This window comes from Phocoena sinus, chromosome 5 (genome assembly GCF_008692025.1).
Source record: "Phocoena sinus isolate mPhoSin1 chromosome 5, mPhoSin1.pri, whole genome shotgun sequence".
NCBI lineage: Eukaryota > Metazoa > Chordata > Mammalia > Artiodactyla > Phocoenidae > Phocoena > Phocoena sinus.
In genome coordinates, this window is record NC_045767.1 from 93,202,037 (window position 1) to 93,228,549 (window position 26,513).

General features: G+C 43.9%; 1 protein-coding gene across 1 annotated transcript in view; it reads right to left on the minus strand.

Annotated features, from left to right (window-relative positions):
- SCARB2 (scavenger receptor class B member 2) overlaps nucleotides 1-25,770 on the minus strand; it is a 69,879-nt gene extending 44,109 nt beyond the window's left edge. The window contains exons 1-2 of the mRNA XM_032632246.1: nucleotides 25,302-25,770; nucleotides 6,206-6,363 (exon numbers count right to left, since the gene is read on the minus strand). Of these exons, the coding sequence (XP_032488137.1) occupies nucleotides 6,206-6,363; nucleotides 25,302-25,418 (275 nt within the window). The 5' untranslated portion in view covers nucleotides 25,419-25,770. The remainder of the gene's footprint in view (nucleotides 1-6,205; nucleotides 6,364-25,301) is intronic.
- Between the last annotated feature and the right edge of the window lie 743 nt (nucleotides 25,771-26,513).

Sequence of the window (26,513 nt, forward strand, 5' to 3'; positions counted from 1 at the left end):
GTTGCTCTGCAGCATGTGGGATCTTCCCAGACCAGGGCTCGAACCCATGTCCCCTGTATTGGCAGGCAGATTCTTAACCACTATGCCACCAGGGAAGCCCCAAGGGCACGTTTTTAAAAATCATAAATGGTATTTATAAGTTTTCCAATCTACAGAATGCTAACATAAAAGTACATAATTGTTTACTTCTTAGTTTTCACTAGAAATTAAGGTTTTAAACATTTTTAATTTTTATTGAAGTATAGTTGACTTACAATATTGTGTCAGTTTCAGATGTACAGCAAAGTGATTCAGCTATATATAGATATATATCTATATATACATATTGATATATATTCTTTTTCAGATTTCTTCAGATTCTTATCCTCTATAGGTTCTTTTTCAGATTGTTTTCCAGACTCTTATCCTTTATAGGTGTGTATAAATCTTATACACACTTATAAGGTGTGTATAAGTCTTATCCTTTATAGGTATATAAATTCTTTCTAGGTGTGTGTGTGTATATATATATATGTGTATATATATATATATTCTTTTTCAGATTTTTATCCTTTATAGGTTATTACAAGATATTGACTATAATTCTCTGTGCTATACAGTTATGATTCTAATTATTCCTTAAAATGTTGTATTGTCACAGAAATAACCAAGTTGCTTTGTCAACTACACTGTAATCAAATCTTTAACCATGCCATTTTAAGTCTTTTGTTATTTATAGAGTCATTGTTTTACTCTGATGCTTTTACAAAAATGAAAATCTTCAAGAAAATTCATAAAAAGGACTTTTTGACAAATACAGGTTTCTGATGACTTTTAGATCATACCACTGAACTGGGCAAGAAATTATAAAACTCTAATAGAAAACCTGATGCGTTTATCAAGATCAACAAGAATTAATTATATGGAACTGAATGAACTGAAAAATATGATTTATAATCTTATGATTTTTTTCTGAAATATACTGGCTTTTAATCTTTGTGTTCCAGAAAACCTTTCCTCTTATGCTAACTATGATATGTGGCAAGTTGATGAAGTATACCTCTGCAAATGAAGATGAAACATTTATCTTTTTCTCTCTACCTAATCTCTCCAGAATTTGGCTTCTCTAACTGGCTCCCCTCTGGACTTGATGGCTTATTGAGATCCAGATTACAACTAGTTATACTAATTGTTGTTTTAATTTGTTCTCTCTTTGTTGTTTCCAAACTATTTATACGTTTTGTCTCTCTGCTATACTATCTTATTAATGTTACTCGTTATTTTACTTATATTCTGTTTTATCAGATTGTTGTATCCTGCATTACCTGATGTGTAACCAGGCCTCCAACAAAATTAATGACGGCTAAATATCTTGAGGCAATTGATCACACATATATATATGATCACATATATACAGATAAAGTTAATTGTAATAGTGCAACTTTAAATATGGGAAGAAACAACAAGGGGAAAACATTTCCTGGATCATAATAGAGTAGTAAAACAGAAGATCCAGAGGATTTTAGGTTGGTTAGGTTAATAGGGCCTAAGCCAGATACAGCATATGAATGGCCTATCACTAAGATCCTTGCCTGACCTAGGAATAAGCATTCCTAGGGCTGTGGGACAAATTGGTCACGAAATGCCTCCCAAGCCTTGGTCAAATTTATGACCAACGTGGGGCACTGTAAACAACAAAAAAATGTTGCTTGCCCTTTTAGTTCTATAGGATCAAGCCATTAGCTCCTGCAGTTGCCTACCAAAACTGAGCTGAGGGGAATTCAGGATGGAGAAAGACAGGTTTTGGATACCAGCCCCTAGATAATTAAGGTACATACCTAAGGAAATATTTCAATGACCTGAGATTCTTGCATCTTCCCATACATAGAAAAGCACTAAAATCATTAACTTGAGATGTCTGTTTTTGTGATTAGAAGTAATCTTTTGATGTTTTGACTACATGTTTCTTTTTCCTGCAAAAAATTTCATATATATTCTGACTCCTTCCTTACCTTTTTTTTTTTTTTTTTTTTTTGCTGCACCTAGTGGCATGTGATCTTAGTTCCCTGACCAGGGATCCAACCCGTGCCCCCTGCATTGGAAGTGTGGAGTCTTAACCACTGGACTGCCAGGGAAGTTCCCCTTCCTTACCTCTTTAGAACAGTTTCTCAGAGATATCTGAGAGGCTGTCTCTTAGGCTATAGTCCTCCGTAAGACATAGAATAAACTCAACTCACAGCTCTTATGTTGCACGTTTTTTTGTGTGTGTGTGGTACGCGGGCCTCTCACTGCTGTGGCCTCTCCCGCCGCGGAGCTCAGGCTCCAGACGCGCAGGCTCAGCGGCCGTGGCTCACGGGCCCAGCCGCTCCGCGGCATGTGGGATCTTCCCGGACTGGGGCACAAACCCGCGTCCCCTGCATCGGCAGGCGGACTCCCAATCACTGCGCCACCAGGGAAGCCCTGTTTTTTTTTTTTTTAAGTTGACACTCATATTAAATTTCTATTGGACAGTTCTGATTATAGCATAGAATTAGCTCTGGTTAGAGAATAAAATTCTAGGTTGAGAGTGCCAAAAACTTAAATTAAAATCAAACAAAGAGGCTTTATATACAGAAGAAGCTGGGGTGCTCAGGCCTTGAACATCACACAGGGAGAGTCACTAGGACCCTGAGCAGAGAAGGAAAGGAAATGCCAGCTGTGTGCTTTGGAAAATCACTGCGGCAGTGAAATGGGAGAGACCAGGGCAGGGTGAAAACCGGAGGCAGGAAAACTCATGGAGCAAAAATGAAATATCAGTGAGTGACCAATCTGCCTTCCAACCTACAGGATCTGCTCTTGGAATTCTTACCTTCGCTGTGCCTTCGGCCCTGTGGCAGCCTGGTAGATCCTTTCTCAGATAAATGTCTTTACATACAGAAAATAAAATATCAGGATTACAAAGGAAACCAATGACTGAAATACAGGTGTCACTGTAAAAATCTGTGATATGGCAATATGTGTGTTTCTTTACTGACATTTTAAATAAAATGTAGCAGCAGGTCTAACAGCTACTGTAATTTTTTTTTTTGCCTGCGTTGGGTCTTCGTTGCTGCACACAGGCTTTCTCTAGCTGAGGCGAGCGGGGGCTACTCTTTGTTGTGGTGCGTGAGCTTCTCATTGAGGTGGCTTCTCTTGCGGAGCACAGGCTCTAGGCGCGCAGGCTTCAGTAGTTGCAGCACATGGGCTCAGTAGTTGTGGCTCGTGGGCTCTAGAGCACAGGCTCAGTAGTTGTGGCACACGGGCTTAGCTGCTCCGCGTCATGTGGGATCTTCCCGGACCAGGGCTGGAACCCGTGTCCCCTGCACTGGCAGGCGGATTCTTAACCACTGCGCCACCAGGGAAGTCCACAATTACTGTAATTTTTAAGTATTTATGAACATGAATGATATTTTGAGCAACCGCTATCATGAGACACAACGATATCTGTGTTTCCATTAGTGGTGAAGCCACGGTACTGCTAACACTGCTGTGATCTGTTGCCTACATTTATACTCAAAGGAAATGCTAAATTTTAGTGAGTGGTTAGTGAAAATGAACTGTAATTTTTCCCCCCAAGTCACAGACCACCTGGAATTCTATCCATGACTCCTTAGGGATTCATGGATCAAGGGTTAAGGACCCTTGTGAGATGTTCTCAGGCTTCCCTAAGGAGTCAGTTTAGGTCCCTCTAAGATGGGAACATGCAGGAAGTAATGGTAACAGTTGGACGCTATTTTATTTCTAGGATTTATTTATTCCCATGACCACATCTACAGCAGCATATTAAGGCAGCAGACACAATGGCCCAGAAGATGTCTTCATGGAACACTGGGTTTCCTCAGGTTGTGGTTAGAACCCATGTCTTTTTCTCAATGAAGATAATGATGACAGGAACAGGCCCAGGAGACCCAGAGGGAAGACTGTTTGTTGGGGGTTTTCTTTAGTTCTCAGGTAAGTTTATTCTTGCAGGGAGGAAGTCATCCATCTCGCCAGAAGGAATTTAGTTACAAAACAAAACCAGAAAAAGACAAATACTGTATGATTCCACTTATATGAGATATCTACAGCAATCAAATTCATAGAAACAAAGTAGAATGTTGGTTCTTAGGGGCCCAGGGTGGGGAGAAAAGAAGAGTTATTTAATGGCTATATAGTTTCAGATCTGCAAGATGAATAAGTTCTGGAGGTCTGTTTTGCAACAATGTGAATATATTTGACACTACTGAACTGCACTTAAAAATGGTAAAGATGGTACATCTTTTTTTTCTTAATAATTTTTAAAAAATTAATTAATTTATTTATTCTTTTATTTTTGGCTGCATTGGGTCTTCGCTGCTGCACGCGGGCTTTCTCTAGTTGTGGAGAGTGGAGGCTACTCTTTGTTGCAGTGCACAGGCTTCTCATTGCGGTGGCTTCTCTTGTTGCAGAGCACAGGCTCTAGGTGTGCGGGCTTCAGTAGTTGTGGCTCGCAGACTCAGTAGTTGTGGCACACGGGCTTAGTGGCTCCGCAGCATGTGGGATCTTCCCGGACCAGGGCTTGAACCCGTGTCCCCTGCATTCGCAGGTGGATTCTTAACCACTGCGTCACCAGGGAAGCCCAAGATGGTACATCTTATGTGGGTTTTTTTTTTTTTAATCACCATAAAAATGGTTAAAACTGCAAAATAAACAAACAGGACGCTCAGAGCCTAATTCTGGCTCAACTTCTAATTGTCACGAAGCTGGACAGACTCAAATGCAGGCCTGGTTCTACCCAGTACCTGGAGTTTCTCGAGGTTTTAAAGGTATAAAAACGCTTTTGAAAATGAGGACCCAAGTGTTGTTTATCTTTTAAAATTCTACTATATAATGATAAAGCTCATCTTTACAATTCTGGGTACTGATTTCCACAGAAGGAACCAAGATAATCCCCTAAGACTAAGAATAACATCAAACACTTAATTAGCGTTAATTCTGTGCCAGGCAGTAGTCTAAGCACTTTATACATACTTGACTCACTTAGTCCTCATAACAATCCCATGGTGGATGTCCTATTTTTATCCCCACTTTACAGATAAGGAAACTGAGGCTCGGAGGACTAGTAAGTGGCAGAGGTGAGGTTCACAACAGGTCATTCGACTCCAGAGTCAAACCATGAGCACCTGAGGCAGGGATCGGGATTTTTATCTCTCAAGTCCAGCGCTGGGACAGTGCTGACGCACAGTAAATGAATCAGGGGGCGACCATTTATTGAGCAATTGGTTACGATAGAATTGTGAGGCATTTTTACCATGCAGCAGTTCTGAAGAAGAAAGATCTCGCTGTCTGCTTCCTCTACTATTTTTTTTTTAAACTTGGTAAGGAGAAACTTTGTTGGAAAGAGGCGTGTGGGGCAATGTACTGTCCTAGCGGGTTGCGGGGATACGGCAACAGTGGGGAAAATACTTTGACCATAAGATCTCCCAGCATCTCCCTCTACTAATCTTTTCAAAAAAATGATTAAAGCAATGCTACTAACTCCCCCAGCGTTTGGAATTGACGGTCACTGCCAAAGACTCTAACCCACCCTACCACCTGGTTATCTCTTGTACTCTGGAGGAGTGGGAAAAGGAGTGAATATGAAGAGACAGAAAAACAAGGTCCTACCGTGTAGCAAAGAGAACTATATTCACTATCCCATGATAAACCATAATGGAAAAGAATATAAAAAAAGAATGTACATACACGTGTATAACTGCATCACTTTGCTGTACAGCAGAAAGTAACACAACATTGTAAGTCAATTATACCTCAGTTAAAAAAAAAAAGAAAAAGAAGAGACAGAAAGTCCTGTCTCCAGACCAACAATGAATTCTAGGAACTGGTCTAAAACTAGGGATGTGGCGGAGAGAAATAGGAAAAGACCCTGAAAGTCACCAAAGAAAATCGCAGGACGACCTTAAAAGGGTAGGGAGCGGAGGGCAGCTCTCCGTCGCTCAGTAGTCACATTCTGCCACCTTAGCAGGAAGCAGCTGCGTTTCTAAACATAACAGGCTGAGTCTGGCCAGGTCCACAAAGCCACTGACACACGTGTGCCAAACACCAGCAGCATTTCAGACAACTGTAGCCGGAACATGTGCCCCCGACTCAGCACACAGAGGATGCCCGTGGGAAGAGACGGGGGCTCAGGCTACAGCAGGGGGTCGCTCCATTTTCTCGCTGGTATGGTAGGGAGGGGGTCGGGACTCACCTGTAGGTGTAGGGCCCCACTTCTTCCAACCGAGGGGTCTCCCCTCTGAGGACCTCCTCTGGATTGGTGACATTGAAGAAATAGAACTGGGTGTGCACGGGCAGAGGGGGCTTCCTCCAGGACTCAAAGGTCTCCGAGCCATTCCTTAACACAATATTCTAGGGGAGAAAACCAAAAGGGGATTTACGTAGTGTAAGGCAGTTGGCTTTGAACACAGAGGCAGAACGAGGGACACCCTGTCCTTTGACCTCCCGGCTCACTTATTTTTTCCACAGGCATTCAGCTGCTGTCCCTTGGGAGCAGGGACATGCCTTACGCCAATATGAAGCCCACAGCCCTCAGAAGCCATAACAGGTTTTCTATAAATATCTGTGGTAAAGAAAGGATGCTAGAGCCATAGCTCATGGGTGGAAACATGGTGTCCCCAAAACCAAGGCCACAGTCTGAGTACCCGAAAGGCCTTATTTGCTTCGTCACAAAGAGTCTACTGATCGGACAGCTTCCGTGGAAGTCAGGCCACTCTGAGAAGCTCCATGCACTCCCAGCTCGCCCACGTGAGAGACCAGGAAGAGAGGCCCCAGAAGGTTACTTTGGTTCTTCCATTTGAGGTAGAACCACACCCAGCTCTACCACTTTCACCACCAGGGGCTTCACACGCATTTTCTCATCTAATCCCCAACAAACCCCTAACATAGGTTTGCATATCCCTGTTTTAATGGTGAGAAAGCTAAGCCACAATGAGGTTAAGTGCTTAGGGTATTCTTTGTCTACAATCCTTCCTTTGTTTCCCACCCTTACCAAGGATTATGGTCTAAATTGTGTCCCTGCCACCCCCCCCCAAAAAAATTCATATATTGAAGTCCTAACCCCTAGTACCTCAGAATGTGACTGTATTTGGAGATAGGGTCTTTAAAGAGAAATTAAAGGTTAAATGAAGTCATTAGGGTGGGCTGTCATCCAACATGACTGAGGCCTCAGAAGAAATCAACCCTGTTGACACCTTGATATCAGACTTCTAGCACCCAGAACACTGTGAGACAATAAATTTCTGTTGTTCAAGTCACCCAGTCTGTGGTATTTGTTATGGCAGCTCTCGCAAACTAACACACCACGGCCCCTCTATGGAAGGAGAATCCTTCCCACCCTACAGACCTCAGGTGTGGCAAGTGACTTGATTTGATTAACAGAATGTGAGTGGAATGGCAAAGCGCCAACTTCGAGCTGAGGTCTTAAGAGGCATGGCAAGTTTCCACCAGCCACCCTCTGTTGCCCTGTCCCAGGTAGTTGGTGATCCTTCAGCCAAGGCCCGAAAATAGTAATGTGTAGACCAGACATGAAGCCAGGAGTCCAGCCTAAGTCGGCTGACCCAGCTAAGCTCAAATTGCAGCCAACCTGGCCGTAAGGAGTACGGAGTATATGTTACTATTATAAGCCACTGAGATTTGGGGGTTTTTTGTTATCCAGCATTGCAAGAGAAGTCTGATTAATACAGCACCCAAGGTTAATAGACAGAAAGCTAATATCTAGTAGTTAACTTGTTTATAAAGAAAAACTGCATTTTTAAAGTTAAGATTACTGAAGTACTCGAGAAGGATAAAAGCACAGACAGAATAAATAAACCAGAATTCAAACAGTGACTAACTCTGCATGTTGGAATTTGGGTCATTGTTATTTTCTCCTGAATGAAATTTTGTATTTTCCAAATTTTTATAATGAATAAAGAAAATTAACACTGAGAAAAATTTTTTAAAGAGGAAAATGGGATCTGCTGATAAAGACAATGTAGGGCCACTAGTAAAACAGTAACTAGATTGCAAGAGAAGCATCCCCTGATATCACCCGTCACTCCTCTAGCGGTGAGGATTTGAATGACAATCAACAGAGGGACGGCTTCAAAACACGACAGAAATCACATGCTAAAACATCCTGGGACACAGAACACAACAGGATACCAATTTTTGGTAGTCCAGGCCTCCAATTTAATAGAAGCAATGCTGCAAGGGAACTTGATGATATAACTCTATCATTCAATGGAAAATATCCCAAGAATCTCTGCAGGGAAAAACAAAGTAGAACCGGAATAAATGGATGCAGAAAACCTAAGCTTGTCAAAGCAAAAACAGTCATCTGGAGGGCTGGAAGTCCGTTCACATCCATGAGTCAGCCGTGTCATAGAACTGGGGACTCTTTGTGGCTTGGCATCAGTTCGGAACATCTAATCAGATTTCTAGCCAAACAACACATTACTGAAATATTCTTGGCCTTTACTGTCAGTACTGATTTACTGAGTTGAGATCAGATTGTTGAGATAGAAAAATTTAAAGACAAACCACGAAACCCCTTTCCTCCAAACTCCGGGTCCAGCTCAGACTCTCTCCTTTGTGAAGCCCTCCCCGCCTGCCCCTGCACACATTACTCTCTCCCTGCCCTGGCCATAGAGCAGCCTAACCGATCATTTTAGGCAGTTTTTTAAAAGAGTTTCGTGGTCTTTTATCTTATCTTCTAAACAGGAGTCTTAGCTATCTGGGGAGGAACAAGGGAGAGAGTCGGGCCCGGAGAGAGAGGGCAGCATGCCTGGAGAGGCTTACCAGATGGAACCCAGAGGCCCTGGCAGGGTAAGGAAGGGCCTGTGGTCAAGTTTGTACAGCTGCTTCATGTCAGAACTGGGTCTGGAACCCAGTGCCCCTTTCCTCCACTCTCCCACCCCACCTCCGTATACAACATTTTAATAAAATGGGTATAAACCTACTACACATTTTATTATACAAGTTATATGGTAGAATTTCTCTGGTATAAGGTATACACCATGTAGAAACAGCTCAGTAACATGAATATAACCTACCTAAAACTGGTACATTAACTATGAGAAGTGTAACACATAAATAATAATTATTTGTCTTCTAGAGGATTTTGAAGGCCCACAGATACCTTCAAAGTCATCTGATTTCATTAAAATGAGTCTCTTTTTTGGGACTTCCCTGGTGGCACAGTGGTTAAGACTCCATGCTCCCAATGCAGGGGGCCTGGGTTCAATCCCTGGTCAGGGAACTAGATCCCACACGCATGCTGCAGTTAAGAGTTCGCATGCCACAACTAAGGACCCCACCTGCCGCAACTAAGACCCAGTGCAACCAAATAATAAATAAATAAATAAATAAATACATACATACATAAAAAAAAAAAAAAGAACCTCTTTTTCTTATCCAGAAATTTCCAGAAAAAGGCAGGGCAATAATTTCTCCTCCTCCACGAATTCCTTGAGTACCCTCCCCTTAACTGGATGGATCATCCCTTCCTTTGAACCCTATAACACATTACATAGGAATTTCTTAGGGAAAAAAGTGCTCAGGACAGAAAACATCTTCTAAAAATTGAGGTTAATTGGAATCGACATGAAGCAGTGATATTAGCAACCAAAATGAGAAGGAAAGTGCAGCTACTATATTGGAACATATTAGGTTAACAGTTGGCTACTCAAAACAGAAGGTGCTGACCTACAAAAAAAGAGTAGGGTTTTTTTTTTTTTCTTTACTCCTCCCCACTCCTCAAGGACAATGCAGGTTTTGGAGAAATATTGGTTCAATCAACTAAATATAGTACTAGAAAACTCTATTTTCCGTCGACTTTGCTTACAAGATGCTGGGAGAAAAGAAATTGATGTGAGACAACCAGAGAAGAGCAGAAGAAAGGCGTGATCAGTCAAAGACAAAGCCACAGTCAAGGCCCTATAACAGCAGCTCGACAGCTAGAAGTCCAAGGAGCCTTTAAAGGGTACCCAGAGGAAGTGGTTGTCCCCTAGCCATTTCAGCCACATTCAGATACAGAGAAAGCAATTCAGATACAGATTCACTAGAATCGGAAACACATAGATCTAGCACCTATTAGTTTGTGCGTCTTATCGGTAATCCAGCACGCCAAAGAGCTAAGTGCAGCCAGTTCCTTTTGTGGGTGGAAAGAAAAATCTGTGTGTCTCTGTGATCCCTTTTCCTAACAACTATTTAAAGCAGCGCTATACCCACGGTCTTCTTGCAAAGTGTAGAACTATACATGCGAATCATCCAAGTGCTGTCTGTGCCAGACATTGCAGGTAGGAGATACCCAGCAACACAGGTGTGGTTTCTGTGTTCCAGGAGTTTACCCTCTATTTGGGGGATGGTGATTCACACATGCAAGATAATCAACAATGGAAAGTAGCCCGTAATAAATGGTCAATGGGTATACCAGGCAATGGTCTCCGTGGTGTTCAGACAGTAGATTCTACGAACTGAGATGGAGACAGGTAGTGCTTAAAGTGAGCGAGGAAGAATGAATAAAAACTGGGCAAGCAGAGGAGGTCATGGGGGTGGGCTCCTTACGGAGAGCTGGCGTTGATTCGACTATCCTGTGTGGCCGGACAGAGCGAGCCCTTCCTCCCTGCCTGTTCCATGTCCGTCTCTCCTGGAGCCCTCTGCTTAATCAGAAAGAGTGGATGTGGAGAATGAGACAGTAAAAGATACAGAGGAGGGACGGTATTAGATGGGACTGGGTGTGGGTTTTCTAGGGAGTAGGGAGATTGACTTAGAGAGGTAGGTTGGGGTCCCAGGAGTCTAGATTTTATATGATATATAAGGAGGGGGAATAGAAGGTTTCTGAGCTGCAGAATACTATCAAGAGCCAGGCATTATGTTGCCACTTTATCTCATCTAATCCCCTTAATAGTCTACAAGAGGGAAATCATCGTCCCCATTTTACACCTCAGGAGACCAGAGCTCAAAGAGGTTAGGTGAATGCCTGAGGTTTGCTAGCAGAGGGTGCAGCCAGCCTCCCACCCCAGGACTCACTGCAAACCTGTGCTCCTGGCAAGGCTGAATCTGACCGGAGCCTCGTGCCCCTGGAAAACAGTAATGGTTCGGGAATGTCTGCTTCCGTGTTCCGGGAAATGGTTGACTGCAAAGAAACACCCTTCCCCATGTGAATTCGATTCACAGATGTCTCTCTTGTTTACCTAAGACAAGGCTAGGCACTGACCCTCCAGATTCCCATTTTTTGCCTCCTCATGGTTAGCTGAACAGCTTGACCCCACTGATCAATGGGAGTGAAATGCCGGTACAGCACGGTGACCGTAGTTAAAAACACTGTATCGTACACTTGAAAGTTGCTAAGACAGTAGATCTCAAGTGTTCTCACCACACACACAAAGAACTAACTCCGTGAGGTTATGGATATGTTAATTAGCTTGACTGCAGTAATCATTTTGTTAACCCAACTTGGGCTAGGTTTCCCTCCTTCCCAGCCCCATGAACTCCCCCCTATAAAAGGAAAACCCTTTTGGCTAAGCCTTGAGGCCCTGCAGACCACACAGAGCTTCTCCCTAATGCAAGTCCCCTTGCCCCTACTGCAAAGTCTTTTCCCCTTTACAATCAGATTTGTTTTTTATTTGACACTCCTAACTATCGTGCCACGTTGCCTGTTTTGCATTGACACAGGCAAGAGGTGTTTCAGAAGGTTACACTGGCATACGTGGGAAGGAGGGTTTGGCTAAGATTGTTGCAAGGATGAAATGAAGATCCAGCAGAGCGCTTATGCTTATCGCAGGCCATGCTCAAAACACTCAGTAAATGGTAACTGCGATCTTGACTATTACCATCTTCAGGTTGGGGATGAGACGGTTTCAGGACTTAGTCTAAAGAAAAAAAGGAATCATGTCGCTTCCAGGAGTCTGCTCAAATATAGATAACCCAACAAATGTTAAACAATGAAAGAGGGGGAAAAAAAGTCTTTTAGTCATGACTCTCTCTTCCGGCCCTACATAAAATTCAGTTTAGGTTGAAACAGCAAGGAATTAGTATAAAATCGGAAATAACCAAAATGTCGAACAGGACAAGCATGACTTAGTGAATTATGGTAATTCACAGGCTGGAGTAGAAAGCAACTAGAATGATAAAAACTACAAAGACCTAAGGAACATGTTCATAATCTATGTTAAATGGTAAAAGCAGACAATGTAAAATATGCATAAGTGTGGACAAGACTAGCAGATAAAATGCAAACATGAAACCAGGGGGGTGATATATAGATAATTTTACAATTTCAATCTTTTAGTTGCCCTCAAAATCACTAAGCCTTCACACTAAACGTCTAATAGCCTTTATCTCTATGCAACAGGATTATGAAGGGTCTCACATTCTCTCTGTGATGTTTCTCTGCGTTGTTTGGACTTTTTTTTACAACAGAAGTAAACTAATTCTGTAAGCAGAAAAAATAACTGTTCCCTTATCATTTTTTTTTGTAAGTGAAAATCTAAGAAAGAAACTCAGATTCTACAAAATGTATTAACAGACCCCAAGGCAAGGCAGAAGGAGCAGATACAGAGAACCAGCTTCATCTAGCTTTTCCTCTGTCCTTGCAAAACAGAGGTAAGGCCAATGCCTCCTCAGCTGTGGTCAGTTCTCCCTCACAAGCGCCAAGGGCCTCCGCCCGCCACACTGGGCTGTAGAGTATTTCTTTTCCTGTTATTGTCAGGACGGTTGATGTAACACTCTGTGTTCCTCGCCAGCTTTTCCTGACAAGCGTCACAGTGTGTGAAGAACTTCACAGTGAGAAAGGGCTTGCTGCGGCAACATGCGTGGACCTAGAGATTGAGATTATTACACTAAGCGAAATAAGTCCGAGAAAGATAAATATTATATGATTTCACTTATACATGGAATCTAAAAAGTAGTACAAATGAACTTATTTACAAAACAGAAACAGACTCACAAACATAGAAACGAATTTATGGTTACCTAAGGGGAAGGCGGAGTGGGAAGGGATAAATTGGAAGTATGGGATTAGTAGATGTACACTACTATATATAAAATAGATAAACAACAAGGATTTACTGTATGGCACAGGGAACTATAGTCAATATTTTGTAATAAACTATAATGGAAAAGAACTGAAAAAAGAATATAGATATATATATGTGTGTGTGTATATATATGTAATACTGAATCAAGTTGCTATACACCTGAATCTAACACAATATTGTAAATCAACTATATTTCAATTAAAAAAAAGGATTTGCAACCTCGTTTATTTATTAGAGCGAAGAAAATCATCTCAGAATTATGAACCCCAAAAGAGCCAGTCAGTGTGAGTGAACAGACGGTTAACTGCCCAAGTTTATCTTGCCTGGTTTGTATCTAGCTTAGCCAAAAAAGTCCAAAGACAAGGGGAAGAGTTCCCAGAAAGAAGGAAGGCAAAATCTTTCCCAGAAGGGAGGGTAAGACTAGCTGTTCTCGTGACAGTCTGATGTGAACTTGTTCCTCCAAGTTTCAAGTGGATGACGAAGTTCCGGGATAGAAATAAACGTTTGGTAGACGGGAGTCCTTCGCTAAACAAAGCAAATGAAAACCTACTAACAGGAACAATCCCTGACAGCTTGCTAGAGCCACAGTGACAGCAGGTGTTGTGACAACCCAGGATTCTCCTCCACCCCCATCACTGGCCTCTCCCTGGTTACTCTTAGCTGAGTCAACACTCAAACAAGTCTCACACCACCTTTGACTCCATTCAAATCGTGCTCTCAAGAGTGTTGGTTTTTCCTGTACCTTTAACATGTCTCTTTTCTTCCCCTGCTAAACGGCTGTTACGGAACCCACTGTAAATCCCAGAGTGGATGGTGTGGGGTGGTGCGTGTGCATGTGTGTGTGTGTGTGTATGTGTGTGTGTGTGTGTGTGTGTGTGTGTATACACATTAAGTAGGGAAGGGGAATGAGAGAACAGAGGGGAGTTTATAAATGCAGCTGCCAACATTTGTAAAACAGTTGCTTCTTTATTTTTACCTCCTTCCCTGACATTCAGCTCAGAGAAGGACGATTATCATTGCTAAAATGCTGCTTACTGGAAGTCTCCAGGAATCAGGTGCTGTGCTAGGGCTTTATGGACAGGATCTCTAAGCCTTACGCTGGCCCTGCAAGGTAAGAATTCCCATTTTGCAGATAAGGAAATGTTGGCACTGGCTTTCCCAAACTCACAGAGCCAGTAAGTCAAGTGAAATCCCACCAAGTCTAGGTCTGTGGGTTTGCAAAGCCCATGCTTGGCCACTCTAGCAGCTGCCTCATCATTGCACCCTCAGGGTAGAGCTGCCAGATTTAGTGAATAAAAACAAAGGATGCCCACGGATGTCCCAAATATTGCATAGGCCATGTCAAAAATGCTTTAATTCTTAGGATGCCACGCTGAAGGATTCAGGGGCAAAGTGCTGTAATAATTGCAACTTGCATTAAAATAATTCAAGAAAGAGTGTATGAGAGAGAGATGACGTCTATATAGGAGGATGCTAACAACTGATAAACTGAAACGAATCAAAATATTGCAAGACATACTCACTAAAATATTATTTGTAGTTTATCTGAAATGAAACCATCACTTGGGCTCCGAGACCTTCCTTGGGCCACTAGCCAACCCTGTAACCAGCAGAGTTTCCCACTTATGCTAAATTAACCATCAGTGTAAGGTCCCAAGTCAGTTTTACAGTGTGACTTTGGATACTGCAGAACACGATGCATTGTTCCAGGCGTAATGTGGTGGCACTACCATCAAAAGAGGTATTGGAAAGATGATCAAGTTACATGGTCAGTCTGTCGTGTCAACAGCCAAGTTAATCATTTGGACTGAAAACCTTACCTTTCAGTTAATTAGCCAATATGTATATAATGAGAGCTTCCTCTATGCCCAACAAGCATAGGCCCTGTTTCAAGAAGACATTTAGCTAAGGACACAAAATTGACCTGTATGTAACAGTGCAGGGCCCAAAGAGGGGCTTATGCCTGAAATTATTTGGATCATTTCAACTGTATGGATCCATCCTAAAATCCCCATCTGGATACCTCACAGGCTGCTCAACGTCAACGTGACCAAACAAGGGACTCATGACCGTCTCCCCTAATCAATCACTCAGTCCTGTTGAGTTTACCGCCTCCTCTTCTCCACTTCTATTCCTGCGCCTATTTCATCACCGGCGTGGACTGAGACAATACTATTCAGTATTAGCTAGTCTCCTAATAGGTAATTAGGTAACAGGTAGTCTCCTAACGGGTCTCCTTCTGTCCAGCCCTGGCCCTTTCAAAGCTATTATCCACATCAGCTTCCAGAGAGTTCTATCAGGACAGACACTCTCCCTACTGCTCACAGGATAAAGTCTGAGGCTCTTGACCTGAGGCAGCCCGTCACCTGCCATCCTCTGTCATCCCCTGACAGGTCCTTTAAGCACCAGCAACACTCAACTGCCCACCTCCCAGGTATGGGCTGGATTAGCTGCTTCTGCTGAGAGCTGACATGAGTTGGTACAGCCACAAGATACAACACAACCAAGCCAGCCTGACAGAGCTCTTTCTGGAAGGCAGCACAAGGATGACTGCTGAACCAGCTATGCTGGTATAAGCCACGTCCAGATGATAAAAATAAGCACTCAGGGAATTGCATTAGGCTTGATGGCAGTAATACTTTAAACGAAACTTTCAGCCTTCAAGAGCACTGCTTGTTGTTCTTTTAGTTCAACAAAGTGCTACTTAATAATTAAACACAAACTCAGCATCCATGTTGCCATCTACACCGTCTAAATTCACCCAGAGATGATGCAGACCAACTTTGAGAGCCTGATCTAATAACATGTGGATGATTCTCATTGGATTCCAGATTAATAAAACTCACCATATATCAAAACACCAGTTGGTTTGCATTATTTAAAAAATTTCTCCCTGAAATTAAGCAAACCCAATGCAGACTCTTATTAATTAATTAATGTAAGTAATTAATGTATGTAATTTGCACTATTTATCTTTTTAAATTCTCTGTTGAGGGAAAAGAAATACACTGCCATTAACATTTTACCCTTATTCTCTGACCTTATTTTAACTCAAGAACAAATGCCTTGGCTTTTTTTTTTTTTTTAATGTCACTGTTGTTGAACTCATTTTGCTTTAATTGCAACTTCAACGATTTCGGCTAATGAGATCTGACAGTTGAGGTTCAAATGTTAGTCTATGTGTAAGCTGCTACTGTCTATAAAATGACATACAAGGGGGGCTTCCCTGGTGGCTCAGTGGTTAAGAATCCGTCTGCCGATGCAGGGGACACGGGTTCAAGCCCTGGTCCGGGAAGATCTCACATGCTGGAGAATAACTAAGCCCGTGTGCCACAACTACTGAGCCTGCACTCTAGAGCCCACGAGCCACAACTACTGAGCCCGTGAGCCACAATTACTGAAGACCACGCGCCTAGAGCCCACGCTCCGAGCCTGGGCTAGAGCCACCGCAATGAAGAGAAGCCCCCGCTCGCCACAACTAGGGAAAGGCCGTGCGCAGCAACAAAGACCTAATGCAGCCCAAAATAAACAAATAAATAATTTATATATAAAAAAAACTTGACCCTTAAAAAAAAATTACATACAAGACAAGAAGGTGGAACAGTTATCCTGAAAAAGCTCCTGCTACAAAATACACACTAGAGGACTTTTTAAACGCTTCCAGGTAATTACAAATGTGAAACCAAGGTTGAGAACTGCCAGCCTAAAGAAAAAGCAGCCACCAGACAGAAACTTAATCAAAAGGACCAGGTGAAAATTGGGGAAATATATGTGGATTCCAGCCAGCGGGGTGTTGGGGGGAAGAGGCTGAAGGAGTGGATGAGAGAAAGTATTTTAAGATGTGAATAAATAAGAAGTGTGGCCGTGACAATCATGCTGGCTTCTGTGTATAACCTGTGGAGCCAGTCATTTTTTTACAACCTGTTTGGTTGTGATTATATCCCTCAAAGATGAAATAAGTAATGTTCTATGTCTCCTCTTCCCTCCATTACTGTGGATTATCAGAGATATAGTATTAAAAGTAATATCCTTAAAATGGGACTTGCAAGAGTAATGATTACATTCCCATAACAATGGCATTCTGCCTTGCTTTCTCTAGAAAGAGTATAAAACTCAGATGCCAAAGGAGCCCCGTGGGGAAGGTCAATGAGTGAAGCAGGTACAGGTTTGTACATATTTGCAAGCCAAATCCCAGCAATAATATTCACTTCTACACAGAAATATGCCCTCTCCCATTTTTGTTAAACACATTTTGTTAAACACAGGCTATCTTTCATTTTCCTTCTTTTGGTAAAGAGCATCAAACACAAACAATATTTCTCTACTCTATGAAAGACAGCAGAGCAAGCACCGTGACAAAGGGCATCTTCACTGAGCCCTGCAGTCAGGGGACAACAGGGGTGTGACCATGGTGGGAACAGGGAGGGAGGTTAGCAGCCTCTATTCTGCCCAGGCTGCTGCCACACAGGACTGTGATAGGGTCAGCACTGCAAAACAGCTACATGTTTCCGGAGAAGCTGCAAAGCTGGATTATTTGGTGAATTTTCCAGATTTTAAAGGTATAAACTATTAGTGAGGAAAACGTGACCACTGGCCTACAGAGCGGAACAAAAATGTGAAGCTAAATAACAATATACAAACAAAATCATCCGGAAGATGTTAAGTTTTCGTTCTTCCATTCATCCACGCAATGTTTAACGACCATCTTTTTTTTTTTTTTGCGGTATGCGGGCCTCTCACTGTTGTGGCCTCTCCCGTTGTGGAGCACAGGCTCTGGACGCGCAGGCTCAGCTGTCATGGCTCACTGGCCTAACCGCTCCGCGACATGTGGGATCTTCCCGAACCGGGGCACGAACCCGCATCCCCTGCATCGGCAGGCGGACTCTCAACCACTGAGCCACCAGGGAAGCCCTGACCATATATTTTGTATGACATTCATTCAGCAGGTTGGGAAGAGGATACAAAGCTACATAAGGCAGGACCCCTACCTTCAAAGAGAGCTTTCAGGCTAGCTTTAAATACTAAACTGTGTCATATGAATAGAAAATCCCTGGCAGGGCTGAGGCTAGAGGGGAATTATCAAGGAATTCAATTATGGAGCTGCTTATGTTCTAGTCCAGTTTGTTTCACATGCAGGAAAAGACAGGAGATTTGCTGAACCTGCATCACCAATGGCCCAGACTACTATCCTTCACACTGGACTAATGAAACGCAAAGGACATATGAATATACATTGAATTGGCCAAAAAGTTCGTTCGGTTTTAAGTAAACATAAAAGACACATTTTTCATTTTCGCCAAGAACTTTACTGAACATTCACTAACCAAATGAACATTTTGGCCAACCCAATAACAAACTAAACAAAATCCTGGTGGTTTGAAAACATTAATAATACAGCTTCCAAACTGACCTTACAGAAGTAAAGCAGAGACATTATGTTATTTTTAAATTATTCTAAAAATCAACAAAATTAATTAAATGAAACCAGATCAGTAGTTCTCGAAGGGTGGTCTGAGGACCTCTGGGGGTCCCCAAGACCCTCTCAGGGGGTTCCCCAAGGTCAAAACTATTTCCTTAATAATACTAAGACATAATCTTCCTTTTTCACTCTCATCCTTTCAGGAGCATACAGAGGAGCTTTCTAGAGGTCACACAACTTGTAATGATGTCATCGCTCTGACAGCTAACGGAATATGTATTTGTGTATTCTTGTGTTTTAAAAATGTATCCGTTTTAATTTCTAATATTGTAAATATCAATAGATATAACCCACAGAAATATAGGTTCTTTGGGGTCTTCAATAATTGTTAAGAGAATAAAAGGGTCTGAGCCCCAAAAGTCTGAATTAGGTCATAAATTCCATAAGAGTAAGGACTGTGTCTCATTTACTATTGTATCCATAGCTCTTAGCACATCGCCTCACAAATGGTTCACACTCATTAAATATTGATATTTGCTAAATAAACAGATGACTGCCAAAGAATATACCTAAAACTGCTTTTGGATATAGAGAGCTAACACTGAAAGTAGCCTTTATTTTCCTCGGTTGCTTTTGACTAGTTACCAGCTTTGATAAAAAAAAAACAGTCGCTTCATGTAATGTATCATGTATATAGAGTATATATCTTGATGATATAGGCCATTAATGCCCAGTCACTTGGCCAACATCCTGTGTTTTCATTAATGATCTTATAATCCCACCTGCCGATTCCTCCCTGGGAAACAAGCAAGTGTCTGGCAGAACAGATGGCCCCTTCACTGCGGCCTGACAATGAAACTTGTACTTTATTCAACAAGAAAACAAAAACGATTCTCACAATCTAGAACCTTCCCCTCCCTCCCTAAAGATATCTCCTTTAATGTAAACATGCAGAATAATAATAATTACTAAGAGTAATGGCCCCAACTAGAATTATCGACTCTTATATGTTAGTCATACCAGTTGAAATTAAAAATAAATACAGCAAATTAAAAATAAATTAAAAATAAATAGAAGCACCCCATTTCTGTAAAGTATATGTATTACTATATACGCACAATGAAAAAATGTGGATTAATCAACAATATATGTAACAGCGGTAATCTTTCTTTTATTAATTTTTATTGTCTGACTTTTTACAATGGCATGTATTTCTTTTTACCAGAAAAATAAACAAAAATAAAGAATAAAATACAAAGTTAAAAAAAAAAAAAAAGAATTGCCATGTCAAGGAGTGAAGACATGGGTTAACACAATCACCATCCAAACCAGTCACAGACTTCATGGTTAGCTCTTTGACCTGGGTGCTGTTCCTAAGGACTCTGATTCAGCAGGGCTGGTGGGGTCTCTACTTTTTAAATTTCCATAGGTGATTCTGATGTGGTTCCCTAGAGTCTAGGGACAACACTGAGAATTACTGGTTTACTCCATTGTCTTAACCATTAGTAATGAATGCACGCACGGTCACCATGAATTAGTAACAGCTGAAAGAAACATAATATGATTTTGATGTCACCAGATCATGTTTCTAAAAGCCAGGGAGGAGTCGGATAATTTTGCTTATGAGTTCAAGAATCTGGCAAGGATACGGCCTCTGTTTACAGATCTATGGTTTCTGCTTGTGCTGAGCCAATCACATGACTCTATCACGAATCTGGAAAGAAGGAACTGCAAGATGAAGCTGTTCATGGGAGGCTCAGCAAGGGTCAGGGCTGGGGAAGGTCCAGATGAGGAAACAGCCTGGGCCAGAGGAAGCTGGTTGGTGGGGAAAGCAGAGGAACGCATGGGAGACACAGAGTGTGCCTGGTCCTGCTGACTTTCCAGTTTCTACTGGATTGGCAGGAGGCCTGACTGTGCTATGGTTCTTACCCTTAGATTTCTATGAGCTTCCTCTTCCGGCTTTATAAAAAGCTGGCTAGCTCTTTCTATTTTTTTTTGCGGTACGCGGGCCTCTCACTGTTGTGGCCTCTCCCGTTGCGGAGCACAAGCTCCGGACGCACAGGCTCAGCGGCCATGGCTCACGGGCCCAGCCGCTCCGCGGCATGTGGGATCTTCCCAGACCGGGGCACGAACCCGTGTCCCCTGCATCGGCAGGCAGACTCTCAACCACTGCGCCACCAGGGAAGCCCCTACGGCTAGCTCTTTCCTGAGCTCGCGTGAGGGTGCCTCGTTTCCTCAGAGAGCATTGCCCCTCTTTAATGCCAAGAAGTGGAGGACAATGTGATATGTAAGGGTAGAATTTTCTGTCACCACGAATCTTTTGAAAGGAAAGAAGGTGCTAGTAACTGCTCCGGGATAACAGGTGTCAATAAGCCAGAACTGTCACAGGCAACGTATCCAGTGCCACATAGGTGTAAAGGTAATTCGATACCCACCACCATCCATTTCAAAATTGACACAGTCTCAGTCTCCTTGACTAGAAAATAACAGATTAAGTGATGCCTAAGGTATTTTTCTTAATCTAAGATTCTATGTCTTCTTTTTTTTTTTTTTTTTTTTTTGATTCTATGTCTTCTTAACTCTGAAAAGAGACAGCTAAGGAGAGGAGGTAGCCGGGCAAGAAGGAGCCCTTTAAGATTACATATACTTGATTGTCTTTACATAAACAACAATGAAGATGTTTTACTCATTTGACTTTAAAAAAGACCCCACATATTCACCAATCAATGTTACTTGGTTAAATTATCAGTGATTATATTTTATTTCTTGGGGCACTAGAACAACTCCAAAGTTGCTTTGGCTCCCGATGGAGGCCAGCTGGTACCTGCCCAGAGCCTCAGGTTCTGGCAAAGGGTAAGGGAATCTGTCCCGTTTGTCTCACCGCTGAGACCTAAGGCTATCGTTCTTCCTTGGTCTGTGAATAGGAAGCAAAGTGTCAACAGTCTCTTGCCCTCTCACTGCTTCCCTTGCCAGCCCATCTCTTATTAGCCAGCCCTGACTTTGGCCAGCTCTGTGTCCTAATTTCTGGGAGATGTTTAAACTGTCAACAAGCCTAAAGGCAAATTTAATATCCTGAGCTGCAGAGCTGTTCTCAAGCACAGGTCGTATGCCTGTGTCATAGAATCTCAGAAATTTGAAGCTAGAAGGGACTTTACTATATAAGCTTCAGTTCCTAGATGAGAAACAAATAGCTGGAAACAATAACAAATGTTTACTGTTGTCCGTACAAATATGTTGCCTATACAAATAGCAATAACAAAGTCAGGTGCTTGGGAGGGACTGTGCTATATGCTTTCCATCAATCCTTTTATTTCATTCTTGAGCCAACCCAAAGGTAGGCATTCTTATTACCCCCATTTTCAAGATGAGGGACCTAAGGGTTTGAGAGGTTCAATACTTTGCTACTTGGCTTGTCCAGTTTAATCCAAGTATTTGTTAGTGACAGAAAAAGGAGTTTTAACCAAGTTCTGCTGATTCTCAGGACACTGTTCTTTCAAGTAAAATGATCAAAAGTGAGGCAGCAGGCTTTTGAGCTACCTACCATGTACCAGGCACTACACTAGGTGTCAGAACAATTAGCAGGGTTACCAGATGAATGTCACATTAAAATCCTGCCCTTCCAGATTCTAGGGAGGAAAAGAGGTTGCTAGGTCTCTGCAAAGCTCTGTCTTCAGGGAGGTTAAAATGCACGACAGAGAAGGCCTGGTTAATGCTCAGAGTATCCCCCAGGATGTGGGTGTGGGCCAAGGAGGGAAGCATTACTCTGCCTCTTCTGCAAGTGAGAAAAGTAAAGAGAAACAATTACAGGGCTTGCCCAATGCAAGGCATAATATAACAAGCCAAGAATGGAACCAAACGGTCTTGGTTCCTTCCACTCTATTCAATGGCCAAAATTAAAATCTCCCTTCAATCACCCCTGGCTACTGTGGGATCAAAGATAATTATCACATGAAACAAATTCTTCTAATAGGAATTATGTTACTAAGCTTCTCACAATTAACCCAACCTACTCATTTGATTTTCTCTCTTCTCTTTTTGATGTAGACAAGACAGGACACAGTCTTCAAATGAAAAAAATTAAGAACTGGGAGTATCAGGGTGGATTACATTACAAGTATATTAAAGTCAAGTCATGAATGAATTTTCCATAACAACATTAATGGAAAGAATGATGGCAGCCATAACTGATCACCTATTCCGTGCCTGAGACTGTGCTCAGATTACCTCACTCGGTCTCACAACCGCACACACAGAGGCAGATCGTGGGTTTGTGTGAAGCTTGTACATGGTGTGGAGGCCCTCCTTAAGAAAAGAACATTTTGGTTCTTTTTTTTTTTTTTTTTTTTTTTTTTCGGTACGCGGGCCTCTCACTGTTGTGGCCTCTCCCGTTGCGGACGGAGCACAGGCTCTGGATGCGCAGGCTCAGCGGCCATGGCTCACGGGCCCAGCCGCTCCGCAGCACGTGGGATCTTCCCGGACCAGGGCACGAACTCATGTCCCCTGCATCGGCAGGCGGACTCTCAACCACTGCGCCACCAGGGAAGCCCAGAAAAGAACATTTTGGATACAGAATTAGGTAGAAGGCTTTGGAAGGGCCTGTGCAAGCAAGGGACCCAAAGCGTGAGCTTCGTGACCTTCATGGTAAACGCACCGCTGTGCCCAAGATGGCTAACATCCTCACTTCTCCAAGGAAGGAAATTGAGGCTCAGAGAAGTAACTTGCTCAGAGGCAAAAGGCTTGGAAGTGTCAGGGCTAGGATTTGAACATAGGGTGCCCGACCTCAAATCTCATGTATTTTTTCTTTGCTTACGTGCCTTCTAACGAAAATAAAACTGGTATCCTTTACAAATAACTATACATACTAGCTATACCCCATGAAAAGTACACTCATTTCCTCTAATAATTCTTATAGTCCTTCTATCTACGGAAGTTGTTATTATCCCCATTTACAGATGGAAAAACCTAAAATCAAGAAAGGTTAAGCGCCAGCCAAAGGTAACCTAGCTAGTACACAGGGGAGCCAGGATTCATGCCCACGAATTGACCTGCAGAGACCTTACTCTTTCCCGCCACCTCTTGCTACCATCCTACAGGTGATCCAGGAAAGCAGAATGGTAATGATGGTAATGCGTGACCTCTGGTTGCCTTACGATATTCCCACACCTGTCCACAGAAACTAGCCCTGTCATTTAGTTTCACATACCACATTGTGCGATATTCCTTAACAGGGTGAGGCAATTCTGAAAGTTCACTTCCTCTGTACTATAATTTATCAGTCAGATCAGAGTCCATTCCTCATGGAGAAAACCACCTTTAAAAGCCAATTACCAAATATCAACACCAACTCAAGTCCCAGCCAAGCTGCCTTACAGCCCACACCGCCCGGCATCCTCCCTGCGCACCGCCCATGAATGTACACCCACAGAGCATCAGGAGGCTGATAATATCTGAGACACGGCGGAGATCACTCAACCTGCAGGGCTCTCCTGAAACAGCCTTTCAAAGCCACACAAGAAAATTCAATTGGCTGCAATTGGATTGCTTAACTCTAGTCACCCAAGCAAGAGGTTACATCCCTAAACAATCTTGCCATGGATTTGCTGGTGGACAAGCGTGGAGAGATTCAGTTTAGTTTTTTCTTTGAACATGGGTGCTCAGAGAAAACAATGGCCTTTGAGCAGCTCAGACAGTGGGCCTTGTCTCCCACTGGCAATGTGAACTTTAAAAAAATTAAACTATGCTTTGCCGTGGCATTTTTTTTAAAGTTGCCTCTAACCGTCAGATTTCAAGTAATTGATGGCCTTTAGAAAAGGCTCTATTAAAGGAATATGTCTTTTGCCACCTGGAACGAAACAATTTTGCTAACGGGGAGTGCAGTGATCAATCTTGGAGGAGGCCCGGGGCTTTTATTATCTGGCCAACAGCAAGTGTCAACCAGTGGAAGAAATTAGGCATGCAGTTATGGGTGCTAACAAGAAAGCCCGCTCCAATAATCTTTTTTTAAAGGAAAAAGCGATCCCATTAACTCTCTCTGGTTCCTCTTTCCACACAGGTTGGTGGGTGTAGGTGAAAGGGCAGGAGAAATGACTACTGGTGAAGTCATAGGATGGAGAAATCTGAAATGACCAGCTCTCCAGCATACACATCTAGGGGGAAGAGATGGGCTCAGATTCTTTTAAGGATCTAAATGTATCTCTGCCTGAAGCTTACGGCTGTTTGAGAAGAGCAAGAATCCACGGTGAAACAAAGCAACACAGACTGCTGGTACAAGATATCAAACATCTAAGTCGGCGGGTAAGCACAGACTCTGATGGACTGGAAAGTCACCCAGCCCAAAGGCGTGGCCTGGCTACCAAGCGTGGGCTCAGCCCAGGAAGGCAAGGACACAATAGACCACACACCCGCTTCGCATCCCACCCCACATCACTTCCAAGGCCACAGCAAGCAGCCAACACACCTGTGGGGTCTTTCATTTAGTTTTGTTTCTTCATGAAGTGGGAGGAAAATGAGTTTGGGCCCAACAGAAATTGGGGCGTAGGGAGGGCCCGGGGTGGGCGGGGATGCAAACAAGAAAAGAGAAGTGAATTCTTTAAACGTCTAGATCCGTAGTCTCGTTTATTATTCTAAAAGGAACAGAAGCGTTCTCATTCCTTTCCTCCTTCTTTAACCCTTACCAAGCCACCCCAAGAAGACAAGGAGGAGAGCAGGGCTCTAGTCCAGAGGGTTCGCCGGGGTGCAGACCCTCCCTGCACAAGGTTTAGCAGAGGGAGGGTGGGCTGGAAGTGTCCTCCCAACACACACGCGCGGGCGCACGCACACGCACACACACACACCCGGCCACGCCTCACCTTCTCGATCGTTTGGTCCACGGCCTTCTGGAAGACTCTGGCCACCAGCAGCGTGACACTGGTCACCAGCAGAAGCAGAGACAGCGTCCCCACCACGTAGAAGCAGCACCTGCCCATTCCGCGCACCGCTCACGGGCACGGCGGCCGGCGACTGGACGGGAAACAGGGAGGGAAGGAGGCGCCGCCGCAGCCGCCGCGGTAGCGGCCGGAAGACCCGGGACCCTCGGGCGCCTGCGGCCCGGCCGATGCGCCTGGCTCCCGGCTCCGCGGCCGGGCAAGCGCGGCCCCACTGCCCCCGGCCGGCCGATGGGGAGTGGAAGGCGCGCTCTGGTTTCGCTTTCCCTGGCCGGGGCAGCCGCGACGCCCTTGTGGCGCAGCTCGAGAGAGAAAGGGAGCGCGCAGGGCGGGGACGCTCGCCGGCCGGGCTCTCCGCAGCCCCGGGAGGCGACAGCCGGCAACTGCGCGGGGAAGCGGGCGGGGCGGAGGCTGAGCCCGCAGTCATGTGCCCCGCAGCGGCTGCCGCGATTCGGCCCGCGCGACCCGCGGCCAGTCCCGGCGGCCCCCCAGCGCCAGCGGCTCCCTGATCCCCGCCCGGCAGCGCCCCCCCGCCCCCTCGTCGCAGGCCCCGCGGCCACCCCGGAAAATCGCCTGCCCTCCCCGGCTCTACCCCCTCCCCAGATACGAGCTGCGGGCCAAGCACGGGGGATTCAGGATGCATACGACCCTGCGCCTGCTCTAGACGAGCTCACAAGTTAGCGGGGACACCGTGAACCGCAATTAAGGCGCAGTGTAACATTGACGAGGTGCGTGCTGAGATCTGTGCCTACCACACCTCTGCCCCGGCGACCTAGGACCTCACAGTTGAACGGGGCCTTGGGGGATGGGTAAAGGTTTGTTTTGTCACGTGAGGGGTGTGTGCAAGGGAGGGAAGAAGTATTTGGAGGAGAAGAAAAAGCTGTGTTCAGACACTGAGGGTGAAAAAGCAAGATCGTAGGAGGAAAGAAGTTACTTTTGACTCTAGGCTCAGGTGTGCAGTGTAGGATGAGAGGTGTGGAGGCCCCTTGGGCTCAGACTTTCAAGGGCTCTTGTGTCCCATAGGAGAGTTGAGACTTTATCCCTGCTCAGTGGGGTCAGCAAGAGGCTCAAGCAGGTGGCCCTGATGTTCTCATCTGCTTTGCTCACCAATATGTCCCAAGGCAGCCAGACTAAAGT